General features: G+C 56.7%; 2 protein-coding genes across 5 annotated transcripts in view; one reads left to right on the forward strand and one right to left on the reverse strand.

Annotated features, from left to right (window-relative positions):
- Positions 1-1,224: 1,224 nt before the first annotated feature.
- G6PC3 (glucose-6-phosphatase catalytic subunit 3) lies at positions 1,225-6,014 on the forward strand. Of its 2 annotated transcripts, none has more exons than XM_039220899.1 (7): positions 1,225-1,243; positions 1,608-1,859; positions 3,671-3,777; positions 4,166-4,256; positions 4,455-4,573; positions 4,732-4,873; positions 5,353-6,014. In XM_039220899.1, exons 2-7 carry the CDS (start codon positions 1,642-1,644, stop codon positions 5,714-5,716), a joined length of 1,041 nt encoding a protein of 346 aa, XP_039076830.1. In that variant the 5' UTR covers positions 1,225-1,243; positions 1,608-1,641; the 3' UTR covers positions 5,717-6,014. The 2 variants fall into 2 exon arrangements, with proteins under 2 accessions (XP_039076830.1, XP_039076829.1); XM_039220898.1 differs by lacking the exon at positions 1,225-1,243 and adding an exon at positions 1,344-1,411.
- A 1,306-nt stretch (positions 6,015-7,320) lies between these two features.
- Positions 7,321-18,280, reverse strand: part of HDAC5 (histone deacetylase 5) — a 38,288-nt gene continuing 27,328 nt past the window's right edge. For 2 of the 3 annotated variants that reach the window (XM_039220902.1, XM_039220901.1), the window contains exons 12-27: positions 15,978-16,189; positions 15,446-15,739; positions 14,596-14,761; positions 13,450-13,583; positions 12,732-12,852; positions 12,222-12,271; positions 11,946-12,053; positions 11,500-11,555; positions 11,260-11,347; positions 10,222-10,341; positions 9,866-9,963; positions 9,567-9,685; positions 8,764-8,897; positions 8,370-8,454; positions 8,073-8,238; positions 7,321-7,993 (exon numbers count right to left, since the gene is read on the reverse strand). In XM_039220902.1, coding sequence (XP_039076833.1) covers positions 7,954-7,993; positions 8,073-8,238; positions 8,370-8,454; positions 8,764-8,897; positions 9,567-9,685; positions 9,866-9,963; positions 10,222-10,341; positions 11,260-11,347; positions 11,500-11,555; positions 11,946-12,053; positions 12,222-12,271; positions 12,732-12,852; positions 13,450-13,583; positions 14,596-14,761; positions 15,446-15,739; positions 15,978-16,189 — 1,991 coding nt within the window. In that variant the 3' untranslated portion in view covers positions 7,321-7,953. The remainder of the gene's footprint in view (positions 7,994-8,072; positions 8,239-8,369; positions 8,455-8,763; positions 8,898-9,566; positions 9,686-9,865; positions 9,964-10,221; positions 10,342-11,259; positions 11,348-11,499; positions 11,556-11,945; positions 12,054-12,221; positions 12,272-12,731; positions 12,853-13,449; positions 13,584-14,595; positions 14,762-15,445; positions 15,740-15,977; positions 16,190-18,280) is intronic. The other variant, XM_039220903.1, reaches the window with a different exon arrangement.

Genomic DNA, 18,280 nt, shown 5'->3' on the forward strand with positions numbered 1-18,280 from the left:
ACTGAGGCAGAGAACCAGCCCTGGCACTACTTAACCTGAACACAGTTCAAAAGTGTCTCCTTGTTCTGCAAGAAACATCAGCTTTCTAATGTTGGGCATATATTAGTACAATCATTTAATAGGAATAAATATACTGATGCCTCTTAGTTGTGGTTTTTCAGACAACTTTCAAGTCTGACCCCCACAACAAGTCACATGTAACTGCCACTCCACTTTTATATGGCATTGTGATTATAGGTTTTCATATATATGACTGCCAGGTACTGTTAGGAAAAGCTTCCTGAAGGAAGTGAAAAAATCTGAGACCTGAAGGACAAGCAAGATCTCTAAAAGGAGAGGGAAGTTTGTGGATTTCAAGGAACATAAAGTAGCTCAGAAATATGAAATGGAGTTGTGGGGGTAGGCTGGTAAAGGTTGTCTGGCTAGAACCAGAGCAAACTTTCAAAGACCTAGAAAATGCAAGCTTTCTCCTTGGGGCAAATGAAAAACATTTAGCAAGGGAGTGAAATGACATTCATATCCAACCTGCGTTCCCCACACCTTTTTAATTAGTGAAATCTCTCTCCCGAAGAACCACATTTACATCCTCATTTTCACTCACCCATCTGCAAACTCTCCAAGAACGAAGTTGCTTGGGGGAGCCACTCAACAGGCTCCTCCCACACCAACTCTGCCTCTGGGCAGGACTTCGGGTAGAATAACTGAGGATTCTATTTTGTGTGTGTTCCTAGAGAGGATTATTCCAGATTTCGCCAGGGGTGTGGGCAAACCTCCCACATCAACCCAGATACTACCTCTTGGTTTACCTGGCCGGCGGGGTTTTGGAAGGCAAAGAGGGAGGTAAGGAAAGCTTAGAAGTGGAAGTGTGACTAAGACTGCTATATGTAAGAAGAATTCGCAAGCGTTTAGGTAAGACGCTTCGAAATCAAGAGGCTTATCTGTCAGTTTCCAAATCAATAGCGGATGAATTCAGGTGGGAGATTCTTGGGCTGGGGTAGAAAGGCAAGGGCTGATCAGCGGTGTCTTAAAATTTAGAGTCCCGCTTCCGCACCGACCGGAGATGCCTGGCTACTCCGAGGAGGGAGTGTCCCTAGCCCTCTTTCCACTACATCTCAGAATATCTTTGGAGGGCAGCGGTACGAGAGAAAAGAGATCTGGTCTGGAAGGAATCCTGACCTTGGAGGTTAAACATCCAACCTCGCAGCAGCAAAGCAAGAACCCTGGGCACGTCGCCCACCCACAGGTTAGTCCTTCCCTTGACCCGGAACAGCAGCGGGAGCCGACTCTGCGCCCAATGCCCACGTGCCGGCAACAGCAGCCACGTGGGGCTCTGCGGAAACGCCTTCGCAAAGATTTGTCCCCTGCGCTGCCCAGTAGAAAGGAAGACCTGGGAGACGCACTGGAGGAAACGGTACCGGCTAGAGGCCCGGCTCGCGCGATTCTGGGACTCCCGGACGGGGGATGGGGCGGGGGTAAGGGGGCGGGGCTTGTGCCGATAGCTGGCAGGGGGCGGGGCCTAGGGCTCTGGGAGGTGGGCTTTGGCCAGCAGTGGGGAGCTGCTTCCTCGTCTCGGAGGCGTCTCCGAGATTCCTCGGCCTCCACCTTAGAGCAAACCTCCGCCCCGCCCGGCCCTGGATCGCCATGGAGTCCACGCTGGGCGCGGGCATCGCGATGGCCGAGGCGCTGCAGAACCAGCTGCCTTGGATGGAAAACGTGTGGCTCTGGGTCACCTTTCTGGGCGATCCCAAGAGCCTCTTTCTGTTCTACTTCCCCGCGGCCTACTACGCCTCCCGCCGCGTGGGCATCGCAGTGCTCTGGATCAGCCTCATCACCGAGTGGCTCAACCTCGTCTTCAAGTGGTGAGACAGCGAAGCCCTCGGCGTCCTGGTCCCCCACCCCCAAGGGCCCTGAGTCCTGGGCAAGCCCTGATCTCCTTCAGCAGGTCCTCAAAGGCTCCGACCTCCCCCACCATCCTTCCCCACTGAACCCACGGCCTTAAGATCTCTTCACCCCTATCCCTGGGCCCCTGAATTTTTCCTTTAGACTCGGACCTCAGAGTCCCCATCGTTCTCATTAGACCAGTGTGTCTCAAAGAGGCCCGATGGGAGAAATCACCTAAAATGCAAATACCTCATCCCACCTCACACATACGAACTTAGAAATTTCAGGGAAGGGGTTGGGAATCTGTATTTTAAGAAGCATCTGTGGTGACTTAATAGCAAAAAAGTCCTGCTTCTCAGCTCATTCTTTTCAGTCATCTATTCATTCATTTGTTTGACATAGTTGTTAAGAAGCATGCTTTGTGCCAGGCTTCACACTGACTGCTAAGGACTGAGAAGGTTTGACATACAAGGTGTGCTTCCCAGACCATGACCGGCAGCACTGGAAGCACTCGAAAACTTGCTAGAAATGCAAGATCTCAGGCCCCAGGCCAGAGCTTCTGAATCAGAATCTGCATTTTAACAAGGACCTCAGGTGATTCAGAGAGCATAGTAAGGCTCGAAAAGCACTGCCTTCCAGGGAACGCTTTTTTCTGCTTCCTTTTCTCCTTCTTTCACTAGTAGGCTCTTCACCTAGACTTAGATGCCACCAACCCCAGGCAAGTGGGTGGGGCCTCGGTCCTTATCTCTGTGCCACCTGGTCTCTCTTGAGTGCAGAGGGGAGCTGTGCCTCACCTCACTTCAACCTCTGCTGCCTGCGGGAGGGAAGGGAGTTCATCGGAGACACTTGAATGGGCTGGAATGACTTGCTGAAAAACCAAATAGGAATTAGCTTCCCTCCCACTCTTCTCTGCAAGGGCTTCATTCCTCCTGAAAACGGAAAAGCGGCTGTCTACTCATTTCCTTCTTGCCTAATTGCCCTTTGCTTTGTGCTCTCTCCCCACTCAGAGTCTGTATAAGCCTCCCCCTCTACTGTTCCCGACCAGACAGACCACCCCCTTGTGTGGACACTCTCAATACCTGCCCCCCAAAAGTGACAAAGGCCCTATTCATTTCCTAAGCGTGTTTTGAGCACCTGGTGTGTGAACCTAATGGTGAGGAGAGGCAAGTCCCTTTGTCCCCTGTGCTTCTCCTCCCAGCAGTATCTTTCTGCTCTCCTACCTCTTTCCTCTTTCTGGCCACAGCAGCTGAGCCTTTTCAGGATGCGGTTTCCCAGGGTCCAGCGAAGCACCTGGTAGGCTAGGGGGACTTTGAACTTTTTGTCTTCCTTATTCTTTGCTCAGCCTCCTCTGTCCATTTCCCACTCCCGTTCTCAAACACGAGAGACTCACCCAAGGAGTTCACGTGTAGGTAATCCAGGCTGGAATTTGGGAACTGGAGAGAGGAAGAAGCGGAAGGATCAGTGGGGAGTCTGGGAGCAAAAGAGTCCAGTCCTGGGCTCTCTAGGAATGAGAAGAGCAGAGCTGGCCCTGTAGTGGGAGGGGCAAGAGTGGGACTAGTGAGCATTTCAGAGCGTGCGTGCGCACCCACGATCTCGTGCCTCCTTATCACTTCTTTAAACATAGCATGCGTTCTCACGTTCCAAGGTAAAAACTCATGGCAAGGTAATGCACAGAACTGGGCTCCCTTCCCGACTCCACCCTGCAAGCCCTCCAGAGTACTCCCGGGGCCCCACCTGCTCCCCTGGCTGCGTGTGCATACAATGCCATCTTCTTTCTGTTTTCTTCTAGGCTTCTGTTTGGAGACAGGCCCTTTTGGTGGGTCCATGAGTCTGGCTACTACAGCCAGGCCCCAGCCCAGGTCCACCAGTTCCCTGCTTCTTGTGAAACTGGTCCAGGTGGGAAGCCCCAAACCTCCCTGTCCCAGTGTGTTAGGGTTCGGCGAGTGTTTCAGACAGAGTACTGCTCAGCCGGGGCAGCCTAACCGGAGGCCCAGCCTCTCTGTAACTGACCCAGAGAACAAAGACACCCCAGGAAGACTGAGTTGAATTCCGGGAGGAGGGCACCCATGCTAGAGTGCCAGCGGCCCACCTTGTTTCGAGCAGATCCTAGAGACATGGGTGGAAGCAGGAGCCTGAGAGCAGTGGCCTCAGGCAGGGGTGAAGAAAGCTTCAGGCCAGAGAGAGCCGTGGACCAGCGCAGGGGGTGGGCAGTTGGGTTCAGCTACTGCCAGGGGCTCCTGGGTTCCACCCTCATCCTCTCCCCTTAATCTGGACCTTCCGGCAGGCAGCCCTTCTGGACACTGCATGATCACTGGAGCAGCCCTCTGGCCCATAATGACTGCCATCTCTTCCCATGTGGCCACTCGGGCCCACAGGTACACTCTGGCGTTGCCTACCAATGGGGGCAGGGGCGATGGTGCCCCGGACCCAAAACACCCAGCAGGCAGGGCCGCCTGGGAGCTGGAGTTCTGGGGACCCTGGGGCCTTTGGTCAAACCATGAAGTGCTTGGGTGCTGAGGGAGGCCAAGCTGTGTACGGACACCCCCTGAACCATTTGCTTTTCTTCCTCACAGCCGCTGGGTGAGGGTGATACCTAGCCTGGCCTACTGCACCTTCCTACTGGCGGTCGGCCTGTCCCGGGTCTTCCTCTTAGCACATTTCCCCCACCAAGTGCTGGCTGGCCTAATAACTGGTGAGCAACTGGGGCAACAGGGTGGGCCTACGGGGTGCCACTGGTACAGCTGACCGCAAGCCCTTTTTATACCTCAGTCTGTTTCGTCCAGCTGCCCTATAGCTCGGGGAGCTTACATCCCCAAACTCCTTGAGGCTGCTGTCGCCCTACTTCCCTAGGTGCTATGCTGGGTTGGCTGATGGCCCCCCGGGTACCCATGGAGCGGGAGCTAAGCTTCTACGGACTGACCTCACTGGCCCTCTTGCTGGGTGCCAGCCTCATCTACTGGACCCTCTTTACCCTGGGCCTGGATCTTTCTTGGTAAGTCCTGCTTTTTTTTTTTTTTTTTTTTTTATGTTTATTTCTAGGAGAGAGAGAGAGAGAGAGACAGCGTGAGCAGGGGAGGGTCAGAGAGAGAGGTAGTCGCAGACTCTGAAACAGGCTCCAGGCTCTGAGCTGGCACAGAGTCAGCACAGAGCCCGATGCGGGGCTCGAACCCACGAACCGCGAGATCATGACCTAAGCAAAAGTCGGACACTTAACCGACTAAGCCACCCAGGCGCCCCAATCCTGCTTTGAAGCTTGGGCAGGCCAGGGCCCGTTTTGCCTCACCCGTACCTAGCCTGGTTGGGTCCCTGGCTTGTGATAGCCAAAAAGGAACACGCGACCTGTTCACAAGCACAGATTCTCCTGGGGTCACAGCGCAACATGGGGGTAGACGCCAAAGGGACCAAGAGCCATCAGCCCACTAGGTTCTGGGGGGGAATGTGTCTCCTGCAAAGACCCCCTCCTCCCCACAGGTCCATCAGTCTGGCCTCCAAGTGGTGTGAGCGGCCTGAGTGGGTACACTTGGATAGCCGGCCCTTTGCCTCCCTGAGCCGTGACTCAGGGGCCGCCCTGGGTCTGGGCATCGCCCTGCACTCTCCCTGCTATGCCCAGGTACGGCGAGCATACCTGGGGCACGGCCAGAAGGTAGTCTGTCTTGTGCTGGCTTTGGGGCTGCTGGGCCCCCTGGACTGGCTGGGCTACCCGCCTCAGATCAGCCTTTTCTACATCTTCAATTTCCTCAAGTACACCCTCTGGCCATGCCTCGTCCTGGCCCTTGTGCCCTGGGTGGTGCACACCTTCAGTGCCCAGGAACTACCACCTGTCCGCTCCTCCTGACTTCAAGTGCCTCCTGTTGCCATTTGCCGCCCCTCCCCCCAACTCCAAAGCCAACACTCCGTGACCTCCCCACTCCAGGAGGTGGTCCCATCACCTTCCGGCTCCCAACAGGCCCCAGCCATCCTCGCATCCTTGGTCTCCCACTTCTCCACCATCTGGTCTTTGCCCCCCGAAATGTTGGTCCTCTTGACTTCCCCTCTGAGCCCCCGGAGAGCTAAGGCAACATCAAGACCACTGGGCTCCTGGGACACTGTGAGGGGCTCAGAGGCCCCAATAAAAGCCCTTGAATACTTCTGGATTCCTTTCTTGCCTATGCTCACATTTCCATTGAACTTGCCGGTGTGTGTGTGCAAGAGAGACCCTTGCCAGGCCACCTGTTCTGCACTCCCCCCGACCCTTGTTCCCACAGAGACCCTCAGCCTGGGCGCAGCATCACCACCCAGGCCACAGAGAGGTCAAGTGCGATGCTATGGCTACATTCAGTGAAACCTTGTCTTTAACCTACAGGACAGAGACTCCCTCCCAGCCTCGCCTCCTGTTTCCTTAGTTGGCTAGTCCAGGGGCTGGAGAAAAGAAGAGCAGTTTTTTTTGGCCGGGGTGGGGAACGAAAACCTCTAGTCCATTTGGAAGCCCAGAGAAGAGAGACATCAGCCCCAGAAGGCACTGCCAGAAACAAGTTTATTTCCATAAGGACACACAGTGTAACAGATTACAAAATACTTAACTGAAATCCATATCCAGGGACACAAAGCAAGGAGCGGGTTTACATGAGAACCAGACTGGCCATGGGGAGAGGGAGAGTTAAGGGGCCTGGAGCTGGGGCCCAGCATGGGGAGGCCCGGCACACTGGGCCCAGCCCCATCCGCACCCCCCCTGGGAGGAGCTAGAACACGCGAACAACACGCAAGACACGAGCATGCAATGAACCAGTGGTGGTGGGACTCCTGCCCCTCCCCCAGCTCCCCCAACCCTACTCAGGCCCCCATTAGGATAACATGTAAACAGACTGGGGGGGCGCCCTCAGGATGGGGTGGAAAAGAAGCATATGTGGTGTCGAGAACGGAGGACGACTCAGCCCCCTAGGAGCTGCTTCCCATCTTTGGTTTCCTACAGGCTAGACAGCATTCCCTAGAAGTCTTGTGGGCTCCCAGCCCCTCCCGGTCTTAGCTCCCTTGGGCAGGTGGCCAGCAGAGGAAGCCCAGGAGGAAGGGAAGCTACAGTTGAAGGCAGACTCTTGGGTTCCTGGGTTCTGGCCCTGCCCCCTTCCAGAGGACCCCCCCCCCAACTCTCACCATCCCCCAGGCTTCAAAGTAAAAGGCCCCAGGAGGGAGGTGGGCCACTGACCACTGGTTAGCTGGGGAAATCTGGTCCTGAACAGCAGCGGGCTCTCAACAGCCTGGAGCACCCCTCCCCCTGTAGGGACCCCCTCCCCCAGGCTGTGCCAGCAGAGGGGCAGGGGAGCCAACAGAGTAGGGAGGAGAGCAGGCCTGGCTCTAAGGCTCCTCCTGGTCCCTCGGAACCCAGGAGTCCAGCCCCATCCCTCCCCACACATGCTGACCCTCTCCAGCCCCTGGGAAGGGGAAACAGACCCTGAGGAACACAAGGCGAGACACCCCTGCCCACGGACCGCAGGATCGCACCCCAGGGCATAGGTCTTCCCTTGCCGCTGAGGCCAGGAGAAAGGAGGAGGAGAAGGGGTCTACGCAGAGATAGCAAGGACAACAAAGGGGGAAAAGGGTGGGGAATCGCAGGGTGGGAACCCACCTCCCCTCCACTCTGTATCTTAGACAGTAGAGCAACCTTCCGGATCTCCTGCTGCGGTTGGAGGGAAGGAGGGTGAAATTAAGGCATCTCCCCCAAGTCCGCTGAAGCCAAGGCACCAAACTTACTGCTCCCTCCTCACTTAGACCCCCAAACTGGAAAGTACCATCTGGGCCCCATCCCCACTTTAAGCCGGCCCAGGCTCCAAGGGGAAAAGGACAATGCAGGAAGGTGGGTGTGGGGCACGACATGGAGGTGAGGCTGGAAAGGGCACCCCCATACCTTCCAGGGGGAGCAAAGTTCTAGAGCGGAGATGTGGGGAGTTGGTGGCGAGGCCTGAGGGCTTCGAGGAGCGGGGGGGGGCGAGGCTGAGAGACCCACACGGCACACGCTGTTGAATGTGTGACTTTTTGTTTTTAATAGAAAAAATAAACAAAATCACAATGATGAAGCCCAGAGGGCCGGGGGCCGGGGCGTCACAGGGCAGGCTCCTGCTCCATGGGCTCCTCTGCCGGCCTGTGGGGACAAGCACAGGGAGGGGCGTTGAGGCGGCGCCACCAGCTTGGGGGAGGGCAGTGGTCAGGAGGAGCCTTACCTGGGGCTGTGCTCCCGGGCTGCAGCAGCCTGGGCCTGCTCGGCCCCCACCGACAGCAAGGCCATGGCGCTCACAGTCTCAGCCTCCTCCGTCTCACCTGCCTGGGCCTCCCGCAGGGAGCGGCCTAGACCAGCAGCGAACCTCTGTACGCAGCTCCAGTGTTTGCCTGGGGACGAGGGGCAGACGGCCATCAGGGAGGACAAAAAGCACACGCCATCCCCAGCCCCCGGCAGGCCCACGAGCGTCTGCCCCCTTGACAAGCCGAGGTCTGAGCCTCCCGGCCTCATCCCCACGCACTCTGGATCTCGATGACTTTCTCTAGCGTGGCCACTGCGTTGATGTTGGGCTTTTGTTGCAAGACTGCCTCGTCCAAGGGCTGCAGCTGGTGGGGGAAGGAAGAGAAGGCTTATGGTGGGGCGTGGGTGGCAGCGCCTTGGTCCTCTAAGCACCCTGCTCAGCACCCACCACCTCCCAGGACAGGGGTAAACAGCTTTCTGGAAGAACCACGAGTCAGAAAGCCCTTTCTAGCCGCTAGGTGTCTTTGGAGACCAGGAAAACCTTCCCAAGGGCTCTCAGGGCTGCTTGATTGGGAGAGGGGCCCTCCGATACTGGCCTCTCCCTGGTCCCTCACCCCCCCACCCCCGCCCGGCTCACTAGTCTACCTCCCCCAGGCCCTCCCTGCACCCCTTACCTCCACGCTGAGTAGAGCTGAGACACAGGCCTCAGAGGCATCACAGATGGCGGTCAAGTCATGGCCTCCCTCCAGGGCCAGCACCACGCGGCCCCCTGCCAGCGTCATCAGCTGCCTGGTTAAGTGGCCAAAACCTTTAGGGATGGGTGAAGGGAGGAAAACAAAATGGTTTAAAAAAAAAAAAAAGAAAACTCGAGAGAAGTTAAGAAGAGAGAAAAAAGAAACATAAGAGGTGGAACAAACAGCCCGAAATAAAACAGTAGACTTAAGCCCAAATATCTATCCAAGATAGAATTCAATGTCAATGGACTAAATGCTCCGTTAAAGGCAAAACAGAATATGGGAGCCTGACTGGCTCAGTCAGCAGAGCATGCGGCTCTTGATCTCAGGGTCATGAGTTCGAGCCCCTCATTTGGTGTAGAGATTACCTAAATAAATAAACTTTTAAAAAATCGAAATAAATATGGACAAAACAGAACGGATGGGCTAAAAAAAAAAAAATTCCAATTATGTCAGAAGGAGCACCACTGAAACACAGGAGCCACCAGGCTCCATCCCTATGACTCTGGGAGGAGATCTACTGTCTGTTACCCCTCACCCACGTGCTCTCCCCCGCCCCGCCCCAAGGCCAAGGTTGGCAGAGGGAGAGCGGGAAGCCCCTGCCAACATGATTCCAAGTTTTGGACCTGCCCCCCAGCCTTCCTCCTCCCAACCTCCGCAATGCCAGTCTCTTCCTACTCCACGACCCCACTCCACCCCATCCTCACTGCTCCACGCCCTCCCGCAACCCCCCAGCAGCTCACATCTGGCGGTGACAGAGTAGCCACCCAGTGGAGACAGGTGTCCCTCAACAGCATCAAACCCGGCAGAGACCAGGACCACGTCAGGTGAGAACTCGTGGGCAATGGGCATCACCACTGTCCTGCAAAGGGAGGGCCCAAGCTGACCCCGGCAGGCGGCTAGGCCAGGCCTCCCCTCACTCTGCGTTCCCCCCACTCCAGGGACAAGCCCCCTTACCCACACCAGCCTGAATGCCTTCGGCCCCTCCCATGGCAGGGCCCAGGGGGCTCCCACCCTGCCCTTGGCCCTTCTCAGTCCCCACCTGAAGGCCGTTAGGTACTCCACGTCTCCGATGGGGGGATCCACACCTCCTGTCCATGCCACGTTCACATTGTACCCCACGCCTGGCCCTCCGCCAACCTGGCAGCGTGGTGGGGGAGGGGTTATTCTCCCTGCCTGGGGATGCCAGACATAGGCCCCGCCCTCAGCCCTGATTCCGGCCCTTACTCCACTCATTGCTGCCCTTCCTGGAAGGTCAGCTGGCCTGCATGGTCCTCCCCCTAGGAGCCCACACTCCCTGGGTATCAGCGCCACCACAGGCCTCCAGGGCTCCCTGCTAGGTCCCATTCTGCTACCTCCCCAAGGGGCCCCGCATTTGACAGAGCCCAGGAATTATACCTCTTCAGGAGCCCCAGAGCCTGGAAAGAAGTTCCCATTGTCATAGCGATGCAGGGAGATGTAAAGCACAGAGGGGTCATTGTAAAACGCTTGCTGGGTGCCATTGCCGTGGTGAATGTCCTAGTCAGGAGACGTGGAAGCATCAGAAAAAAAGCCCAGTCTCTGGCCCCGAGGTCAAAATTCCACTTGCCCCCCACCTTCACCCTATGGTGCACTCTGGGGGTACCGGGCAGCGTGTTCTGCTCACAAGAGCATCGCCCCACACCTCTCTACCCAGGGTCTGTGGGCCGGGCCACGGCACGGCGCAAAAGAGATACGAAGCCATAGGACGGATATGATGGCTCTCCCCGCACCATTCTCCCCAACAGCGTGGAGAGACACATTCAGGCTAGTGAGGAACTGAAAGCAGGTACGCTCTGAAGACCCCAACATTCACATGAACTTTTAGGCCAAAGTTGGGCTTCCAAGAGTCCTCATCACTGATGAGCACCGCTCTGGGCGACTTCCCAGTTACAGGGAGTGGTGGCTGCCTTGAGAGGCAGGGTTTGAGAAGTGGTGCCCAGCAGCAAGAGCAGAAGTGTTGGGGCCAAAAGGTCTCATCCGAAGCGCAATGCCGATCCTCCAAATTATGTGACTTTGGCTGGCTCTTTCACCCAACAGCTCAGTTCCTCCATTTATAGAAATGCACATCCTAACTCCTACTACTCGAGACGGCCATGAGCCGTACCGTGTGTCCTGGCACGCAGGGGTGCCTCTGGCAATGGTGGTTAACAATCTATACTGTTCAAGGTAGGAAATCTCGGTTGCTTGAGCCTACAAGGTCCAGGCCAAGGTGGACTGGGGCTAAGACTACTTTTGAGTCTCTCTTAGCAAGGATGCAGGCCCATGGAAATGGGAGGGCTGGGCTGTTGCTCCAGCAGGAAAACATAAGGTAAGTCCTCAGGCCCAGCAGCAGCATGGGCACCCAAGAAAGAGGTGGCAGTGCCAGGGCGGGGTGTTCCTAAAGGCTAACCCTGGTCCCACCAGCCCACTGCCTACCCAGTCCACGATGAGAACCTTGCCCACGTTCAGCTTCTGCTGCAGGAGTTTGGCTGTGATGGCTACAGAGTTGAAGAAGCAGAATCCCCTGGTGGGTGGGGGGTGGGGGGGAGAAGGATTGGGGAGGTCAGCTTTAGCGGACGTTTGCTGCATGAGCAAAAGATACACATCAGCTCAGCTGAGAGGGAGAGGGGAAGGAGGAGGGCAGTGGGCCCAGGGCAGGGCGGGCGTGGCACTCACATGGCCGTGGATTCCTCTGCGTGGTGTCCTGGGGGCCGGATGATGGCAAAACCATTCTGAAGAGGTGCAGACAGAGGGACGGAGATGACAGACAGACAGACAGGCGAGGTGGTCACAGAAGGGATGAATGCAGAGGAGAGAAACACACACCAGACAGGGAAGAGAACACAGATCAAAAACATGCATCCCACATGCTAGGAACACAGCCGCAGGCCACGTGGGCAGGAAATCACTGCCTCTGACCTCAAGAGCTCCCCCCATGAGAGCATCAGGTATCAGTGCCTCTTTGCCACTCATCTTCCTAGCTGGCCTGGGACCCATCACCTCCCCACCCCCCACTCTGGCCCCTGAGAGTTAAGGGTGCCTGCTGGCTCAGGGCAAAGCCAAGGCTGCCCCTGTCCTCCGCCCCCCGAGGATGCAGGACCGGGCCCCAGGTGTGCACTCACCTTGAGCTCTCCTGCTGCCACCTTGAAAGCCAGCTCTACCAGGCAGCCCACGGCCATGCGCACTGCACTGGAGGAGTGCATCTCGTTCCACACTGTGTCACTGTCCACCTGCGGGGGCAGGAGAGCAGGCTTCAGCGTGCCCCCTGCGGGGGGAGGGCAAGAGTGGGGGTGGGCACCTGGACAGTGGGCCAGCAGCCATGGCAGGCAGGAAAGGGGAAGGGGGGCAAGAGCTGGGAGTGCCACCCATCCATCCCTACTCACAGGCGCCCTACTCACCCCAATGCCCCCACAAGGCAGCACAGCATACATCTTCTGGCTGATGGGGCCTGCAAGGAAAAGGGACAAAGCTACTCTGCAAGTTGCCTCAACCGCCAAGACTACAGGTTGGGGCCTGCAGAGGGCGGTGAGCTCCGTCCCCAAAAAGGAAGGCCAGACCCAAGCACAGGACAGGCCTCTGCTGCCCACGCCACTTGGGAGATGTCTGTCCCCTATCCTGGGGCAGGAATGCCTCACCTCTGGGCAGATGGCAGGGAGAAAGGAGCATGATGGTTTAGGGAGAAGAGCGGAGCCCTCCCCCATCCCTAAGCCTGACCCGTCCCCCTCCACCCTCCTGCAATGCAGCTCACCCACACAGTGGGCTGTGTGAATGGCGCCCCCTGGCGTTGTGCGGTGGGCCGGTGAGCCTCCTCCACTAGGGGGATGATTTGGGCCCACTAGGACGCCCTTGCCTACGCGGCCGGCTCCCTATCCCGCCAGTACAGCACGCACAGCCTGGCCCTGGCTCACCGAGCAGCTTCTTGCTGTCCAGCTTCTGTCGGTTGAGGGGGCTGGTCCCATAGAGCAGGGTGTGGTATTCGGAGTGCACCGTCTGGATCTCATCCAGCGTGGCTTTGCGACCCCGGATCCGCTGTGCGGGGAGAGCAGGCAAGGCCGGTGAGGGGTGCACTGAAGGCCCAGCTCTCCCTGATGCCCAAACCCTCTCTCTGTCCTACAGCCTGGGACACACGAGGCCATTTTCTGGCCTTAGGAGAGCAAAAGGGTTTTGAGGAAGTACAGTAAGACCCTGGTTTGGGAGCGTACTTTGTTCCAGAAGTATGCTCGTAATCCAAAGCACTTGTGTATCAAAGTGAAGTTCAAGAACGGCTGGCTCAGTTGATGTTTGGTGGCACATACGACTCGTATCGCAAGACATTGCTCATTTATCAAGTTAAAATGTATTAGAAACGTTTGCTTGTCTTGTGGAACACTCGCAGAACAAGTTCCTGGCCATCCAAGGTTTTACTTATGCCCCGGCCCCCCATGCACCCCAGTCCAGGACCACCCTCCCCATTCGGCAAAACGGGCTATGAGGGCTGGAACCGAGAGGGGGCTGAGGGGACTGACCTTGAGGTCAGAGGTTCAAAGAAAAATGAGAAAGACCCAGAGAGAGGCCTCAAGGACACAGAGACACAAAACTCTTGCTGGATTTGAGGGGGGGTCCTGAAAGAAGGAGAGGATCCCTCACCTCGCACTTGCTGAGCAGGCCCGTCTCCTGCAGCCGGGACCAGATGCTCTGGATCCGGCCGGCGTGCTCGGGGTGCACGTGCGTGTTCCCGCACATGCACTGGTGCTTCAGCATGAATGTGTCGTAGACCACACCTGGACCAAGGGACATAGTTGTCAGCCTAGCCGCAGCCACCGCAGCCGCCTTCCCGCATACCCGCCCCTCTTCTCTCCTGCGGTTCCTTTCAGTTCCTTTCTCCCATCACCACTGGTCAAAAGCCTCCCTGCTCCTCCAGCCTCAACCAGGCTGCCCCTGAATGTTTATTTCGAGAGAGGAGAGATGGGGGAAGAGCACAAAGAGAAAGAGAGAATCGGAAGCAGGCTGTGTACTGTCAGCGCAGAGTCTGACACGGGGCTGGATCTCACCAACCTGTACGATCATGACCTGAGCTGAAATCAAGAGTCAGACGCTTAGGGGCGCCTGGGTGGCTTAGTCGGTTAAGCGTCCAACTTTCGCTTAGGTCATGATCTCGCGGTTCGTGGGTTCGAGCCCCGTGTCGGGCTCTGTGCCGACTGCCAGCTCAGAGCCTGGAGCCTGTTTCAGTCTGTGACTCCCTCTCTCTCTGACCCTCCCCTGCTCACGCTCTCTCTCTCTCTCTCTCCCCGCTAGAAATAAAAAAAAAAAAAAAAATTAAAAAAAAAAGAGTCAGACGCTTAACTGACTGAGCCACACAGGCGCCCCGCCCCCAGCGGTTTTGCTTTCTGCAGGTCATGCCCTCAACACTGTAGCCCCCTTCAGGGCACATTCACCTTTCCCCCTTCTGTCACAGAGCCTGTGTGCTGCTCCCCCAGCCCCGCACAGTCCCCTGGTGAGGTAGGACCATTCCTGGGCACCTGTGCCCATTCAGAGCCCAGCACAGGGTAGTTTCATGCGGAAACACTTTCTGGAATGGACTGAGGCCTCGCTTTTGACCCCACAGGGAGGAAGATGGGCAGCTGGAAGGACAGGGACCAACTGAGAGAGGGGACTCGCTTCACCCAGGCCCCCAAGGCCTTACGCAACGATGGTGCCAAACACAGGTGGTCCCTGAGCGGGTCGCACAAGGCGAGACACGATGCACAGGCACCCCGGCCCCTGCAAGGACAGCTGGCGGGGGGTGGGGCTCACCCGTGGTGAAGAGGTGTTTGGTGGGCTGGTCTGGGGGGCTCTTCATGCCCCCAGGGGCAGCAGGTGAGGACTGGGTGCGGCCTAGGGCCTGATGGGGCACAGTGGCCAGGCTGAGGGGTGCCTGGTACACCTGAAGGGGCTGCAGCTGCTGGGCATCAGAGAACACCTGGACAGGAGGAGAGCGTGGGTGAGACGGAAGTGAGGACCCTAAAGGGGCCCCTATTCCAGCACTTCTCTTCCAAACCTCCTCCTTCCCCCATTTCCTCCCACCAGGGACAGGAGCCACTCCAGCCTTCACCATCTCCACCTCCCGGGAGATGGGGGGGGGGGGACGGAAAGGGATGAGTCACACACCAGAGTAGCATTGAGGTAAGAGGCTGGGAGGGACGGGGGCGTGGGAGGGGGCAGGATGAGTCAGGCCCGGAGGGCTCGGCTGTGTCCGCAATGAATGGAGCGCGTTCTAGGTGCAGGGGGACTGTAGTAACAGCGGGGGCGTGTGTGTACACACACGCGCACGCACGCCGAGACCAACGCGCCACCGGCCCTACGCAAGCAGAAACGCAGATACACAGGCCACGTGCGTACACACACACACAGACACACACACACATGCGCGCACGCAGCCTGTGGCAGGGGCAGACGCAGACACAGGGAGGGGCTGGCAGAATGGGGCACAGATGGCTCTGAGACCAACACAAGCAGCACCCCCTTCCAGAGCCCCTTGTCTCTTTCCCACTCCGCTTTGGCTCTCTTCAGAGAGTGCAGACTGGGGAGAGCGAAAGGCAGAGATGGAAAGGGGCTGCAGGGGACAGAGGGGCGGCCATCAAGGGCTGGGGTGGAGGGGGCACACCTTCTTGTAACCAGCACTGGACTCCTCCGAGTCGGGCCCCTCCTCAGTGCCACTCTCGCCTTCCTCGTCCTTGACCTGGATGCAGTCCTCCTCCTCCTCTTCCTCCTCCTCCTCCTCCTCCTCCTCCTCCTCCTCCAGGTCTTCCTGCGTGCTCTCGCTCTCCGTGGAGCCTTCCCGGGGGATGGTCAGGGCTCCCTCCCCAAGCAAGGCCTCCTGCTGCTCAGTCAGCTCCTCCTCTGTCTCCTCGGGGTGGGTGGTGGGCTGCCGAGGCAGCTCCCCAGTCTTGGTGAGGATCTGGAAGCAGAGCAGAGGGGCACGTCAGCTGGGAGGGGGAGCCGCCGCGCAGCCCGTGGCCCAGGAGGGTGTCCTCCCCTCGCCTCTCCCAGATAGCAGCCCAGCCCTGTACAGAGCTGCCATATAAGGCAAGGTGCCAACCCTGAGCAGATACCCGGGGTGCCCGCCCCCACTCCCTTTCTGCCATCCTGTGTCCCGCCCCCAGCACAGCCCTGGCCAATCGCTTCTCCCAGCTCACCTTGCCCAGCTGCAGCTGCTGTTGCTTCTGTTTCTCCAGGAACTGCTGGTGCTGCTGCTGCATGACCAGCTGCTGCAGGGCCTGGGGGCTCTGGGGTAGCGGGGAGGACTGAGTGCGGCTCAAGGGCCGGTGCCGCGGGAGCTTGCCCACTGTCCGCATGCTGGTGGCCACACGTTCACCTGTCACCAGCGGGGACTGCCCGTGGAGTGGCACTGTGCAGTGGGGAAAGGCGAGGAACCATCACTGTAGGGGCTCCGGGCCGCCCCACCCATCTATCCCAAGGCTCTCCCCCTCCTAGAAGACCATCACCACCTACAGAATCAGGAGAAACCTTGGAGGGCCTGCCACCAAGCCTCAGCCCTGTTCCTCCTCCCCACAGTGCAACAGTTTTGAAGCTTAGAGCCACCGCCTCCAGGAAGCCATCCTGGATTCACCACACTCTCTCTTTGATTCCCTGATGATTGCATATTCGGTCTTAGGCCCTCAGTATGGCGGGACAAGGACTAGTTTTCTCCAACTGCAACAAGACCTCCCTGATCACAGACAAGGATCCCGTCGGGCGGGGGAGGCCGGGGCTCAGGATCACTAGTCTTTGAAGCAGAACCTCTTCTGATGTAACCAGCTGCTTATGGTCTGACCGTCCAATCCCGTAGTTGCCAGCCACATGTGACTATGGAGCACTTAAAATGTGGCCTGTCTGAATTGAGATGTGCTGTGTGAAATATACACTGGATTTCCAAGACAGCATGGGACACAAAACAAATTGTCTCGTGAAGAGTTCCCTATATGTTCAATGTATATTATATGTTGAAATTCTAACATTCCAGATCTAGTGAATTAAACATATATCAAAGTTGGGGCACCCGGCTGATTCATTCGGAGGAGCGTGAGACTCCTGATCGTGGGGTTGTGAGTTCAAGCCCCAGGTCAGGTGTACAGAATAATTAAGTAAATAAAACCTTAAAAATATGTATATGTACGTATATACATATGTATATATATGTGTGTATGTATGTATATATTAAAGTTCATTTCACTGGTTTCCTTTCACAATTTTTTTTTTTTAATATTTTTATTTATTTCTAGGAGAGAGAGAGAGAGACAGCGTGAACAGGGGAGGGTCAGAGAGAGAGGGAGACACAGACTCTGAAATAGGCTCCAGGCTCTGAGCCGGCAGTCAGCACAGAGCCCGACGCGGGGCCCGAACCCACGAACCGCGAGATCATGACCTAAGCGAAAGTCGGACGCTTAACAAACTAAGCCACCCAGGCGCCCCCACAATTTTTTTTTTTAAACATTTTTATTTATTTCTAGGAGAAAGAGACAGAGAGAGAGAGAGAGCGTGATCAGGGGAGGGTCAGAGAGAGAGGGAGTCACAGACTCTGAAACAGGCTCCAGGCTCTGAGCTGGCAGTCAGCACAGAGCCTGACGCGGGGCTCGAACCCACGAACCGCGAGATCATGACCTAAGTGAAAGCTGGACGCTTAACTGACTAAGCCACCCAGGCGCCCCTCCTTTCACAATTTTTTAAAAGATATTATTTTGGGGGCGCCTGGATGGCCCAGTCGGTTGAGTGTCTGACTCTTGATTTCAGCTCAGGTCATGATCCTAGGGTCATGGGATCGAGCCCTATGGCAGGCTCCACACTGAGTAAGAAGCCTACTTAAAAGATTCTCTCTCTCTCCCCCTCTGGCCCATTCACCTGCTCTCTCTCTAAAATAAAAAAATTAGGGGTCCCTGGGTGGCTCAGTCGGTTAAGCATCCGACTTCGGCTCAGGTCATGATCTCACAGTTCGTGGGTTTGAGCCTCGTACTGGGCTCTGTGCTGACAGCTAGCTCAGAGCCTGGAGCCTGTTTGAGACTCTGTATCTCCCTCTCTGACCCTCCCCTGCTCACGCTGTCTCTCTCTCTCTCTCTCTCTTAGAAATAAATAAAACAGGGGTGTCTGGGTGGCTCAGTCAGTTAAGCATGCGACTTCAGTTCAGGTCACGATCTCGCAGTTCATGGGTTTGAGCCCCGCATCAGGCTCTCTGCTGACAGCTCAGAGCCTTGAGCCTGTTTCGGATTCTGTGTCTCCTTCTCTCCCTGCCCCTCCCCCACTCATGCTCCGTTTCTCTCTCTCTCTCAATAATTAAAAAAACATTTAAAAAAAGAAAGGAAACATTAAAATTAATTAATTTTTAAAAATTAAATTAAGTTTAAAAAATTAATTAAATAAAAATAAAAAGATTTGGGGCACCTGGGTGGCTCAGTTGGTTTAATGTCCAAGTCTTGATTTTGGCTCAGGTCACAATCTCACAGTT

This window comes from Hyaena hyaena, unplaced genomic scaffold (genome assembly GCF_003009895.1).
Source record: "Hyaena hyaena isolate Hyena2069 unplaced genomic scaffold, ASM300989v1 scaffold_925, whole genome shotgun sequence".
NCBI lineage: Eukaryota > Metazoa > Chordata > Mammalia > Carnivora > Hyaenidae > Hyaena > Hyaena hyaena.